This window comes from Dreissena polymorpha, chromosome 1 (assembly GCF_020536995.1).
Source record: "Dreissena polymorpha isolate Duluth1 chromosome 1, UMN_Dpol_1.0, whole genome shotgun sequence".
Lineage (NCBI taxonomy): Eukaryota > Metazoa > Mollusca > Bivalvia > Myida > Dreissenidae > Dreissena > Dreissena polymorpha.
This window is the reverse complement of record NC_068355.1, coordinates 119,094,601-119,108,987: the sequence shown is the minus strand read 5'-3', so window position 1 is coordinate 119,108,987 and position 14,387 is coordinate 119,094,601. Positions and strand designations below refer to the sequence as shown.

The window sequence follows — 14,387 nt, the reverse complement described above, 5'->3', positions numbered from 1 at the left end:
TGAGCAAATAATGTTATTCTCATAATATCATACAAAGTAATAGTTTATGTCTGTCGTAAATGTATTATCCTTGTTTTGATCACGTTTCAAGTACCTGTCTGTATTTGGACGTTGCAGACAGTCTTTACGACCGCGATTTTTTCTTTGATGAAGGCTATACTCTAACATAAGCATTAATGAAGTACATAGATAAAAAAAATCTTTATAACTTATTGTAATGTTTCTGATATTTTAATGAATATTTCTTGACTTAATTATATTGCGGAATACACCACTTGCATTATGAATGGAGGCAACTATTTGAATATATACTTTATTGCGTGGTTTTCAGCTATCAATACTTAAAAATAAATACACATTTTTAATGTATTTGAAAAAAAAATGAATATAGCACAATACATTCTTAAAATATTATCTTAGCTTTAAGTTAGAAATTGAGATGTCATCGTTCTATATGACTTGTATTAAAGATTGCAATCGATAATTTTCACGCGTGTGTTTTCCAGAGGTCCATGTTTAATTTCGGGTACAGGTCGCAAGGTTTCTTCCTGTAAAAACAAGTATTAAGAATTACATTACATTTCAAACATTAACATGGACAAGTATTTGTAATTAAGCCGTACTCAGCCGAGAGTTTATAATTGTTTACATATTTACTAACTATAAGTAAAGTTATTTGTACGACAATCTGTATTGGTCATTTCGTATATATACATCTTAAAACAGTCTGTTTTCTGATAAAAAAAACACAAACTTAATATTTGTGTATTGTCAACAATAACGACGTAATGTTATATTATTTCATAAAATTTAGTATACTTTTTTACCCAACTTAACAACACCTTTATTGAGCAGGATTTATAACCGTAATAAATGGAAACAAAATTACGTACATCTGGTCAGTCCTGAAAATGTTTTCTTGAATTTCGAGCATGTCAATGGTTGCACAGACCAATGCAGACATTGTTATCTTTCTAATTTCGTGTAGTTGGGCTGAAAAATAAATATTTTGTTTTATTTTGATATGAGACGACTTGTTGAAATGTAAAATATATACCAGTGTAGTAAACAAAAATACAGTATGCCATGCGTTTAAAACTGATCATTTAAGAATTATTTACCTAAGTGACAGTTCCCAATGCCAGACATGAAATTAAATCGGTACACACTATCTACTATAGATGTAGATTTCAAAGTATTTTTATTTTACACCAAGTAAAAATGCGAAAACTGTTATTAAATGTAAAAAATAGAATACAAAAATATATTACAAGGCGTGAAGCCAAATTTTGGGTCCGGTCGCTCAAAGAAGAACCTGTCGCCGTCTCTGAAACGCTTGAACAATTTGGCGATAATACACTGGCCCACAGGTCCCACCCATGCGTCGTCGTACCTTCTCTCTGATATTATGGCTGTGAAAATGTCTATATCGTCTGTGCAACTAAATATTAAAAGAAATTCTGTAGTTCATAGATACAGAGAAAAAATAAAGCAATAATAAAATGACGAAAGGATTCGTAGTCGAAATAGATGCTTTGCGTATTTTCACTGCTTCAGTATAATTGCCTCCCTTAGTTTTACATTTGCCAGGGAAACAATATGAAAATGTAACTTGTTCTTCATAAAGTAAGTTAATTGTATGGCTAAAATTATGTATTAAGCATTTAAAGAGTATTTGATATTTAAGGAATGTTTCTAGTAAACCCTGCGTATATATTCGGCTTGTTCTGTGTTAGTGAAGGAGAAATGCTGATCGGTAATCTCCGTAGAGGGCGGAGGGAATTCGGAAACGTCGGTAGTTTCCGGATCGTGCCTTTCCGTTGGCTAGGTGGCGCTCTGTTCGCCAGTTGATAAAGACGCGCAGATCGGCAAGTTAGAGAGTTCTCTTGCGGATGCTAACGGGACCACATCGTAAGAGAAAGGTACAGTACTCGCATGAACAGTATTCTGGAGCAGTTGGGTATTGACGTTGGCTGCAAGCTTTAAACGGTGCTGCCCGGGCTGCAGAGTTCCTGTTTCTTGTAGAGGGTTTTAAGAGTGTTGGAGACTACGGACGGAGGCTTCACCTAAGGCCTTGGGGTGACGAAGAGTCAGTGGCTTCGCGGAAGACAGTAGCCTCACGGAGGCGGTAGCCAGTAGCTTCACGAAAATCGAAGGGTTCGTTGAAGGCATCGTTTCCCTCTTTGGTCGCATTGTATATATCTGAAGCGACTCGATTAATTTTAGTTCATAATCAGAAGGCAGGTAGCCTAAGGAAAATTATTAATTACACTGTTTATTGTACTGAATGAAATAGTGAGCCTTCCGAGGACTTCGGAAGGCACATCGTGAGTTTGAGGTCGCGCACACAGCGCTCGGTAGCGGCCTCAGGAAGTCGGCGGCGCGCGCTACATATCTAGGTGGCAGCGGTGGGATAGGTTACATAAACCTACCGACAGTTCTATCCTGTCAACCCAAGCCTCAAAATGGCTAAAGGAGGTGATGCAAGTCTTCGCGAAGAATTGGAGGCTTTGAGGCGGAAAAAATGAAGCTCTCGCCGAAAAATGTGACACATTGGCTCTGAAAAGGCATTTAGAGTTATTAAAGCGTGATAACATGCGGACTGGCTTGTGTACTCCTGTTCCTGAACGAGAGACGCCTGTACTTCAATCAAAGCCAAATGATTTTGAAGGAAACTTCACATTGAAGAAGACTCCATTGAATCCTTTGAGTATTGTGAAGGCAGCTACGTATGATGGTCAATCATCGTGGCGAGATTATAGAGCGCACTTTGAGACGTGCGCTGAGATTAAGCAATGGGACTACAAAGACAAGGGATTGCATTTGGCAGTGTCGTTGCGTGGCAAAGCGCAAGGGGTATTGGGAAACCTTGCACACAACTCCAAAGATTATGACTCACTGTTGCAAGCCTTGGGAAGAACGTTTGGAGCCTCCTAACCAGACGGAACTGTACAGAGTGCAGTTACGTGATCGCAGACAAAAAAGCATCGGAGACGTTGGGAGAGCTGGGGCAAGACATTCAAAGATTAACCAACCTGGCATACCCATCTGCAACGGCAGACCTGAAAGAAACATTAGCCAAAGAGCAGGTTTTTTTTATGCTCTTCATAGTGCAGACATGAGACTACGCATCAAACAGGCCCGACCAGTAAGCCTCAATGATGCCATCAGGTACGCTGTGGAGCTCGAAGCTTTTTATCGTGCAGAAAGAACTAAGTCTGACGGCCATGTGTCTGCGGTAGCTACAGAGGGCAATAAGCCAATGAAGCGCATGAATGAGCTTCAAAAGATGATTGACATGCTCATCAAACGGCTTAGTCAATTCATGGATACTGCGGAAACCTCAGAACCCAGATATGGTTCATGGTCAGGCGTCATGGAACGACGATGTTATACATGTGGCTCAAAGTTTCACTGAAAGAGGAAGTGTCCTGATTATGGACGTGAGTCTCGCGGTGAAGAAAGGACGACTTCAGAAAAGCCAAGTGTCTTTGACGCAAATGTCTTTTTGCGGGAAAGGTCGTCATTGAAGGCTTTAAGGGTTGCTGGTGCAGCAGTGTTTGATAGTCATGATTCTCCATCGGCCCATGCAGAATGTTGCTGTTCCTCGTCACAACAGATTAAGAAGCTTGGGATGGTGGTCGAAAGACTTGAGCGAAGATTGGGTGATCTTATGAAGAATTTTGGATGCTCAAGCCCTGCGTATAGGCACAAACGAAATGACAGGGAAAAAGATCGAAAATGCTATCTGTGTGGTTCACAGAAGCATCTGAAAAGACAATGCCCTAATCATCGGCGAAGAAAACAAGGTCAAAAGGTGACGACTTCATCGAAGCCAGAAGAGCTTCATAGAGACATTGTCCATACTGTTGGGGGCATTCGTGTTTTCAGTGGAAGCCAGATGGTGTCAAATCTGGATGCATCAGCACAGGAGAAACGGATCCGAGGGGAAAGTCGGATTGAAGGAACCTTTCAAGAAGGCGGTTCAAATGATAATAAGCTGAGGAAAATGAAAAAACCTATGCGGTTTTGCTGGGTGATTTGAAGGGGAATCAAAGCACTGTGATTCCGAAAACTAAGACCTCAGTACAATCTCCAGCAGACGTTCAATGTATACACTCCTGTGGCATGTCTGAGGAAGTCAGCTTGAGGCCAGATGATCAAAGAGGCTTCATGAACGTTACGACATGCAATGAAACGTCGGTAACGTCTGGTTTGCCGGTCAAGGCAAGAGGTAGAGCGTCCGGAAAAAAGGAGCTCATAGTTAAGGTGCAGGCTGCAACTGAAGCCGACCTTCAGAAACGGAAGATTGTGATAACTAACGAAGGTTATACAGTCTATGCAAGAGAGACCTCTAGTAACTCAGTTACAGGTGAATGGTCAGCATGTCTTGTGCGGAGGCACGGCAAGCCTCGGTGACATTATCATTGGGTATGATAACGGGGGCTTAGTGTTTTCGGTTCAATACGAACCATGTTAACTTGTGCCTAATAGTTTGGCACTGATTCTGATACATGCATTATCTCAGGAAAAGATTCGTTGTTGTATTATGTTCTTTAGTTCTTTTCAAAGTTTGCTTGTATACAGTTTTATGTTTTGTTGTATTGTTTGATTGTATTAGTTGTGTATATTGAAATCATGAGGGGACTCATGTCAAAAGATCTTTGCGTATTTTCACTGCTACAGTATAATTACCTCCCTTAGATTTACATTTGCCAGGGAAACAATATGAAATTGTAACTTGTTCTTCATAAAGTAAGTTAATTGTATGGCTAAAAATAATGTATTAAGCATTTAAAGAGTATTTGATATTTAAGGAATGTTTCTAGTAAAATCCTGCGTATATATTCGGCTTGTTCTGTGTTAGTGAAGGAGAAATGCTGAACGGTAATCTTCGTAGAGTGCGGAGGGAATTCAGAAACGTCGGTAGTTTTCGGATCGTGCCTTTCCGTTGGCTAGGTGGACGCTCTGTTCGCCAGTATATAAAGACGCGCAGATCGGCAAGTTAGAGAGTTCTCTTGCGGATGCTAACGGGACCACATCTTAAGAGAAAGGTACAGTACTCGCACGAACAGTATTCTGGAGCAGTTGGGTATTGACGTTGGCTGCAAGCTTTATACGGTGCTGCCCGGGCTGCAGAGTTCCTGTTTCTTGTAGACGGTTTTCAGAGTGTTGGAGACTATTGACATCGTACAAGGCAGTGACGGAAGCTTCAACTAAGGCCTTGGGGTGACGAAGAGTCAGTGGCTGTGCGGAAGACTGTAGCCTCACGGAGGCGGTAGCCAGTAGCTTCACGAAAGCCGGAGGGTTTGTTGAAGGCATCGTTTCCCTCTTTGGTCGCATTGTATATATCTGAAGCGACTCGATTAATTTTAGGTCATAATCAGAAGGCCTAAGGAAAATTATTAATTACACTGTTTATTGTAACTTCGGAAGGCACATCGTGAGTCGCGCACACAGCGCTTGGTGGCGGCCTCAGGAAGTCGGCGGCGCGCGCTACAATAATATTAAAATGATCAAGGTATTTTGTAAAATATATTATTTTAATATTGAATATCGTTCGATTTTGTTGCCTACAACGAGTTTCCTTTCCCCTAACGTCAACATTGTGTGTACTAAATCTTAAAACAATTTATAACTATGAATGAAAAAACTGATAATATTATAATCCATTAATAGTATAGTTCCATAAATCAAATGTTTTGTAATATCTGATTTATATGTATAACAACCATGATGGTCTTAGCACTACGCCGATACTGACTCGTAAATTCGTTTTGGTTAAAGAACGAAAGAATTGTGTCCATTTGTCGAATTAATAAGTTTCCACATAATATTGGGTGGTCCTAACTTTGTTTGTGTTTTTGCATGAATGACAACGAACATTCGTCGTACGTGTATAAACTCTAATTTCGTGGATGATCTGGCTCCTTGATCCTGATTTTATTATTCCAGTTTTTTATTTATCAACGATGACTCTGAGTTGAAATCCTCTCAGTAAGATAGTAGATACAGATAAAGGTCATTTACGTATATATAATTCAATTCAACAATATGTATATACTATCTATAATTTACACATTAAAATGCGTATTAGTATGTTCTAATACGCTTAAAATCAAAATGATTTGTTTGTTTTGTTCGGTTGATATTTTTATTTATTATATGTGTAGTGGCACATCCGAAAACATGCATTTATTTGTACAATTTTTTCAGAAGCATGGCAGTGTCCGGGTCCATGTCTACAAGGCCTCCAGGTCCTGTACCGAAATGACTTGCGACGCTGAGGCCGCACACGTGACGGTAGGCGTTGTATCCAGGCAACCCGTGATCACGACCTCTGACAATAAATAGTTAAAGTAATAAATATTGATCGACATACTTATTTAAATACAGATCAGATTATCTTTTACTTATTCCATGTGATAAAATAACTAAGCAGCTTTTTTACAACATAAACGTAACCGGTCAGGCTAGCAATGGTGATACAGCGCATAACTACACATACGGGGATCGTACATTCGACAGCCTGCCCTGCCAAATAACTTTTCAGTATTGGTCAGATTCTATTCTTGCACACAATCTTATTCAAGTACAGCAGTAACCAGTCACTGCATTACTTATATACACGAAGTGTTTGTAAACAAACCAGTTAATCAAGAAAACTTTCCATTATGTTTACTAATTGTAATACGCTTCAAATACGCTTGAAAACCGAACACAATCTATCGGTTAAAAACAAAAGCAAAAAGAGCTATTCTTGAGTAGAATATATCGTGTATTTTTTATTCTGAGTAACAAATATTGCATAAAAAATGCTATCATAAATATTTCAATCGAATGATATATAGTTACTTCTGATTTTAACATGTTTGTGGGTTTTTTTATTTGTGGATGCCCTTTCTTCATATTTGACTATTGATATGCTCTAACCTTTGAATATTTAAAGATGCAAGATCCAACACCTCGTCTGTTTCGTCTTTGTACAAAATCTGTTGCACGCTCGGTTCTAGATATCTGTAATAGCAAGACGATTAAAATAAAATTCGATTTTTACAAAAGTCCTCCCATCTGCATACATATTTCGGAATACATAAGAGTTTATCAATCCTACTCGCTCTCAAAAAAAATCTTTTCAAAGTGTTTACTTTTATCTTTGTTTGTTTCCGATAGTATGATTGACATGTACAAGTGCAGCAATTTATAATGAAATGCCCCTTTGACTAAACAAATTGTTTTGAACAAACGAGTTATTAAAGCATAACATATGTTAACATTCAGCGTAGTCGATAAAAATGTTCAATTATGGTTATATATTTAATTGTTCATATCTTGACATGAGTCGTGTTTTGAGAAAACTGGGCTTAATGCATGTGCGTATGAAGTGTCGTCCCAGATTGGCCTGTGCAGTCCGCACGGGCTAATCAAGGACGACACTTTCCGCCTAAACTTGATTTTCGGTAAGGAGGGACTTCCTTGAAACTATAAATAGCATAAAAGCGAAAAGTGTCGTCCCTGATTAGCCTGTGCGGGCTGCACAGGCTAATCTGGGACGACACTTTACGCACATGCATTATGACCAGTTTTCTCAGAACACGACTCATGTGTATAAAATACTGACACAGAATAAATATCAGACGCTTCTTGGGTCTACAGTTAACCCATTTATGCCTAGTGGACTCTCCCATCCTTCTAAATTGGATCAATTTCTTTCCAAAATTAGGGATGTCTAGTATATTTATTTCTATATTTACAATATTTCTTACAGAAATTCTTTTAAGCAAACAGCGAAGACCCAGATGAAACGCCGCATCATGCGGCGTCTCATCTGGGTCTACGCTGTTTGCCAAGGCCTTTTTTCTAGACGCTAGGCATAAATGGGTTAATTACATTGGGATAACATTGTTTTGGAATGTACGATTGATTAGGGATAATAATATAAAATGTAAACATTAAACATTTTTAATTGCGATCAAACCTGTCTAATCCGGAACACTTAGCATTAGAAGTCCAGCGCAATATATCGTCTATTGCCTGACCATTGAATGCATGGTACAGAGGAACCTTGAAGAAGTGATTATACAAAGGTTCCGGTGGGATTGGATTCTTGTAGTGTTTATCTAGAAGGGCTATATCTCGCCGAACGGTCGAATGACCCCATCTGAAGGCCAGGCCACCAACGTTCAGTGTTGTAGCGTCTACAAGTGGGTTATACGTGTCCTTGTAACCTTTCGGCTGAAAATAGTGGGTATTGTATTAGCTCAGTGTGGTTCCGACAAATTCGTTCAAACTACGCAATATAAATTGTTCAAACAATACGAGTAAACATGTTAGCATACGCTATGACTTTCTCGTTAGAAATTGCACTGAAGTAAACTCTATTTGATTGATAGTACCGTCTAAAAAAGTAATGATTTTATTAATATATGATATGCATTTGTTGCTTAAAGATACATACTTCAAAGTAGGTCATTTAGGGAAACTAAAATTTAAAAAAGATTTTTAAATCGTTAAACAGAAAATCATGTAATGTGTTTGCATGCAAATGGCTATTTCACATTACTTGAACAAATCTGAGTTAACGTTTCAATAAATATGACATTCGACGGATGTGTTTTACACATCTAATATAGTCTAGCAACAATTATGTTCTCAAATTGATGGTAGGCATGTTTACCTTGTTTTGAAACATACACAAAACTTCTGATGATCCAAGATGGGGACGTCTTTTTCCTTTCAAACACGCAACATAATTAACGGACTGTACCACCTTACCACTGTTTTAAGTGTTACCACCACTTGTCAGTGCCCGTTACGATTAACCGATGAAACGAACACAGCCTTCAGGTATTTTTCAGTGTTAATCAATTCAAAAAAATTAACCACATACCGCAAGCTGGATGTTATTGCTGACCATCGCAGCCAGTCCAATAGTTTGAGGAAGGTACTCCCCATAAACGATATTCTGTCAAACACCAATCAGGATCTTTCTGGCAATCTGATAAAGCATCTCGTCTTCCCAATGAGGATTGACTTTGGACAAGCCAGTCGCAATACTATTATGTCCTCGCATAAATATTGTGTGGAAGGATGACATGATCGGCTGTTCATTTACTCTCGGATCACCTTTACAAAAAGCATAATAAAATAAGAACATGTTGCCTGAAAATAAGCAGTATTCGTATGACAACATAGACATCGATTTAAAAAAAAATCAATTTTTCAAATGCATTTTTAATTCATCCCACCTGATAAAGGACAATAATTCTTCGTGGGATGAAGCATTCCTTTGAGTTCGCACGTACTATCAGTCGGGTCAACGTCAAGCTTAGTGTGGATAGACTTCAGCTGACCTAAACACAAGTATAGGTTGTTTAAAAAGTGAAAGAGTATAAAAGTTGTAGCTGCCTATAAGAACACAAGCAGCCGAAATGTGTGTGATGTATACATATTCGAACAGGGGCGAACTTATATGTTCAAACTATTATGTCAATGATTCCATAAGTAATTAAATTAAAACAAATAATAGGACAAGTTTGTTGCTGTTAGTAAGTCTTTTTCGAATAAATTTGCGTTATTGTTATATCTTATTTAGTATAAACATAGCATTTAACCTGAACATGCACACACTATTGCTTGCTTCGAATGTACTATTTTGCTGATGTATAAACGTTCGCCTCACAAAGCATGTGTGTAAAAACATGTCCAACAAAAAAGGTAATATGCAGTCAATAAAAATGTGTCATTTAGTGATGTTTATGCAACTTCTGAATGACAGACAGAAAAAAGTGTAACAAAAAAAAATAATATAATTTATTTATGATATTTTTTTATTTGTTGTTCTTAAATATATCGCAAACTCTTTACGTATATATTGTTTTGCCTACCACCAACAAATGTCCTAAGGTCACGTGCCGTTTCTTCCCTCGCTCCATACAAAGTTGACAAGTCCACATATGATGTAGCGAAATTAATCTGCTGACGAACCTCTACAAAAAAAAACATTTGATTGATTTAACTTATTTAAATATATAATACATCCATATGCTAAACATTGTTTACACATTAAATACTGTAAGGTGTATATCCTCAAATGTATGTAACCGTGGAGCACACGAAAAACAGTTCTATCTGGGCGTTAGTTTACAGATAAAGAACAGTCTAAAACATTAACTGTGACTGATCGTCTTTATGTCATCTTTAGTTTTATTAATAGTGAAATAATTTGAATGAACAACGTTCAGAAAGAAAACATCGGCCCCGTATGTCGTTGTTCTCTTGTTTCTTTAGTTAATTCCCTCCATTTGCTTTGAAGGACTTGTTCACAATTTCGAAAAATTACGTTTTTAAAAAATGTCAAATATTGAAATACTTAATATATGTTCTCTTTTTTAAACTAATGGAACAATCCTGGTAATGACATATGTTGGGAATTCGTTAATGGATTATCAACATTTAAAATCGTTAATATAAAAAAGATATGAAAGCTGTTTATACCAAGGCTTCATTGTTAGATCCCAAGGAGGGTTAACTGTTTTATTTACAATTATATAATCACTTTCAGAATAGTTTAAAACTACCCGGTAATCCGAATTATACAGTATTGTGACGCGGAATTGTTCGAGTTAATCCATTTTATTGTAAAAATTTTGTACTTTTGCTCAAATGACATTGTCTATACCAAACTTAAATGTAAAACAAGAGCGTGCTATTAAAAGTTAGTGTGGAAAAAATTCTTACTTGAGCAATCATATTTGGCATTTGATCTGGAAAATGACATGCACGGCTTCTTCATCGCATCAAGCATTGGTAGAGAAATAGGGAAACATTCAGGGCTACAATTAAATGACGTTAGAAAACAAATATATTTAATGGCCAATACATAGAAAATAACAGGTTACTGCTTGTTAGCCGGAGTGACTTACTTATGCCTAAGTGGAATGAAGAGTTCAAATAATTTTTGTCAAATGTCTTCAAAATTATATTCACTTTGGTTAGATTCAGTGGAAACGATAATGAAACGGACAGTTTGACTGACTTCCGGGCACAACTGCGATCAAAGGGAATGCATATAACCTGCTGACTTTTCGCAGATTTGTATGTGCTCGATGTGACAACGCATTATAATGTATCTTTAAAAAATGGACGTAATTTGAATATTAGAATATAGTTGGAGCTTGAATGGTTATTTTCAGCGACACGACACTATAAACAATTAAATTAACTAAAAACCTTATAATATTATGAACATACAATTTCGCCTATGCTTTTTCAGTAAAGAGTCTCAGAATAGTTACATCTCTGGTATTCCCTCTCAAGCACATGTTTGCTACACGCATTTTGAACAAAAATGTTCGATGTCTTATAATGTAAGTCTTACCATTTGAGTCTTGGTGACAGCACTCCAGGAGTTCATCGTCATCCCCTAAACATTTTAAATAATAGATGTTTTTATTTTAAAGAAACAAGGCAAATCATTTGTTATCATGCATAATGGTAAGTTGGATACTAGTTTATTTGATTTCAATGTAAAACCTCACGTACAAGTTTTGATCTTGGTTTTTACAACTGCTTTCCTGTCATTTTTAAAACAGAACATTTGTTTTACATCGGCAAAATCAAGTGAAAATCAAAGTAATTGATGGGCTCCATCTGTTTATAACATATCTCTAAAATAAATAACAGCAAAACGAATATCATATGAACTAATCGCAAACAGTCACGATAGCAAGAAGATCTCGTTTCGTATGAAGAAAACATTGCAAAGAATGCTCGTTTTGTTTGGTTAGCGCAGCTTGAACAATGTTAATACGAATACAAGCTTTTACAAATCAATTTTATCTCTTCAAACGATTTGGCTGTGTAGATTATTCAGGTTACATACGTTCCTATGTAGACATTTAAGACAACATGGCGAGAACTCACAGACTGCAAAACGCCTAAGTTATTAGAGCAATATTGGAGCTGCGTTAGATGATGAATCACGTGATCCGACCCATCCTCGACAGTATTGGGCCATGGTACGCACTAAGTCAAGTGCAAGAGAATTTTCCTTGTTCATGAACATGTTTTTACTCGTGCTTTCGTATTAAAAACTGACAAAAATAGTGTTAATACAATGGTACACTATTAAATTCAAGTGTTACTTGAACGAACCCCGTCAGAATAACACTTTTTAACAACTGTTTATCGGCAATGATGATTTAAAACCATACTTAACAAGGCATAAACTTACGTGTAAACGTCTTGGTACGTATAAAATCATGTGCAAGAAACTGCCCCGTTTGCATGACCATATAGGACAAGTTCATCTCGATCCTCATCACTGGGCCTGCCGCGTGGACCTTGTTACTAATTACACGGGCTGGTGGCAGCTTGCGCCCCGAGCAAGATGAGTACACACGAGGAATTGAATGGCCTGAATGTGAAATGCGTGATTGTGTATATATTTTCAGCTTTTATTAAATTACAGAACACATTTCGATTGCACACAATACATTTAACATAAATCTAAGATTTATATAGGATTCAAATTTAAGATCAATGCATACTTAAAATATAAAGTGAAGCCGCTATCGAAATACAATTTGTGGTTTTTCAAAAAAAATATCAATAAAATGCTTAGTTTAGTCGTTCATTAAAAGTATATGACACGTGACTTTTTAAACATTCACCTCAGTTGCCATATATTGTAAATACAGTTGCTTTATGAATTCAACTTACTGTGTGTTATAATCAAACAAAAATAAAGACGCAAAGCCAATGTTATTTAACTAAATACTTACTTAAAATTAATAAGCAAAACTAGTTTATAATAAACGCATCTTAAAGACATATACATATATTAACAAAATACTTACCGTCATGGTAGGCATTTAGAACTATACGCCTCTGCATTGCACCATAGGTTCCCCATTCCGGGTGTAAGAGATTGTTGCAAACGCCGGTTGTCGTCCGAAAAGGATACTTTGGATCACATTTCGCTTTCCTGGGTATACAGCCATTTTTGAGAACTTGTACACGGGGACAGCCTATGGCTGCTGTAAATGGACGACCAGCAAACCGTCGACAGCTGTACATTAAACATCGCGGTCTGAAAGCAAAATTTCGTCTTGCGGAAGAGGCATAACCGCCTAGTTATGTTAAGGAAAAAGTTGAATGTTTTTTTTCTGCCCATGGACACAGTAAAATGTTTTTTTCAACCGGCATACAATTTATATGTTGTATTGAACTTACGTGTTATTTCCTCTCATCAACTGCATCATACTATAACATGGTCGTGCGCGGAAGTGTCCAGTCCCAATCATGTGCATCTGATTTGTTCTTATACCAATTCTTCCACCTAAAAAGCCATGATAAGACAAATGAACGTTCCCAAAGAAAGCATCTTAGTTTTCCAAATGTTAAAAAAGATAATGCTTGGAGGCTATGTACGCCTTTTTATATCCCGCCCAAAGTTGGTGGTGCTGTGATTTCGTCATACTAGTATTTGACTGGTTCAATGCGACGAAAGAACCACATCCCCCATATACATTATTTAATAAGCATAGCAGTCTATGCATGGCAAACAACAACAAGTACCAGAGGATAGCGCGTTTGACTTTGACATTATCCGTAAGAAGTTAAGAAATGTTTACAATAATAACTTGGTCATAATGTATGATAGGAAATGTGCATACAATAATATTTAATATAAAACACTAGTTATACAATTAAAAGGTGTAGCTTTAGAAACCAATTACTGTCGTTTAATAGCTAGCAAAACCCTTGAAAGTTTAATATAACATCAAACAAAATATGAGAGGGCGCCGACTGCTTCAATAAATAAACTTATGTCTATGCGCTAGCTATTTATAAAAACAATCATATTAGCAAAACTGATAAACGAAGGCCGTTATATCATCTAGAATATGAGAAAGTTGACATGAATGTTTCTATATTTTTATTTCAAAATCAGAAACTAAATATAAATGATACATGTACGGCGTTCAATAAATTTTGCAACAAATTAAAATTATAATTGCTTTAAACTGATTAACCATTAAATTAGTAGCAAATCGTTTCTTTTTACATGATTGAAAGTTCCCAATGGAAAGAAAAACAACACACTAATGTAAATGGTACAAACATCACATTTGAAAAAGTCCAAACTTAAAATACTGGTATGTTTTCACTCTCAAACACATTTAATAGTAACATGTTAGTTGTTGCTTAACTAATGACACGTATAATCTTTATAGTTCATATCGACAACAGTGTTACGATTAAAACTCCTTACGCATCATGCTCAAGTAAGCCGCTTGTGGTTCATTTACACAGCTACGTTGAATGCCAGGTGATGCGCATGCGCAGTCCAGTACTAACGCAAATGCGAAGAAACCACTTAA

General features: G+C 36.9%; 1 protein-coding gene across 1 annotated transcript; it reads right to left on the bottom strand.

The window, feature by feature from the left end:
* Positions 1 to 299: 299 nt before the first annotated feature.
* Positions 300 to 11,422, bottom strand: LOC127846899 (peroxidase-like protein). Its single transcript, XM_052378343.1, has 7 exons — positions 11,381 to 11,422; positions 7,979 to 8,235; positions 6,934 to 7,017; positions 6,197 to 6,340; positions 1,272 to 1,438; positions 894 to 993; positions 300 to 548 (listed from the first exon to the last, which is right to left on the bottom strand). The coding sequence occupies exons 1-7, from the start codon at positions 11,420 to 11,422 to the stop codon at positions 488 to 490; spliced, it is 855 nt and encodes a 284-aa protein (XP_052234303.1). The 3' UTR covers positions 300 to 487.
* Between the last annotated feature and the right edge of the window lie 2,965 nt (positions 11,423 to 14,387).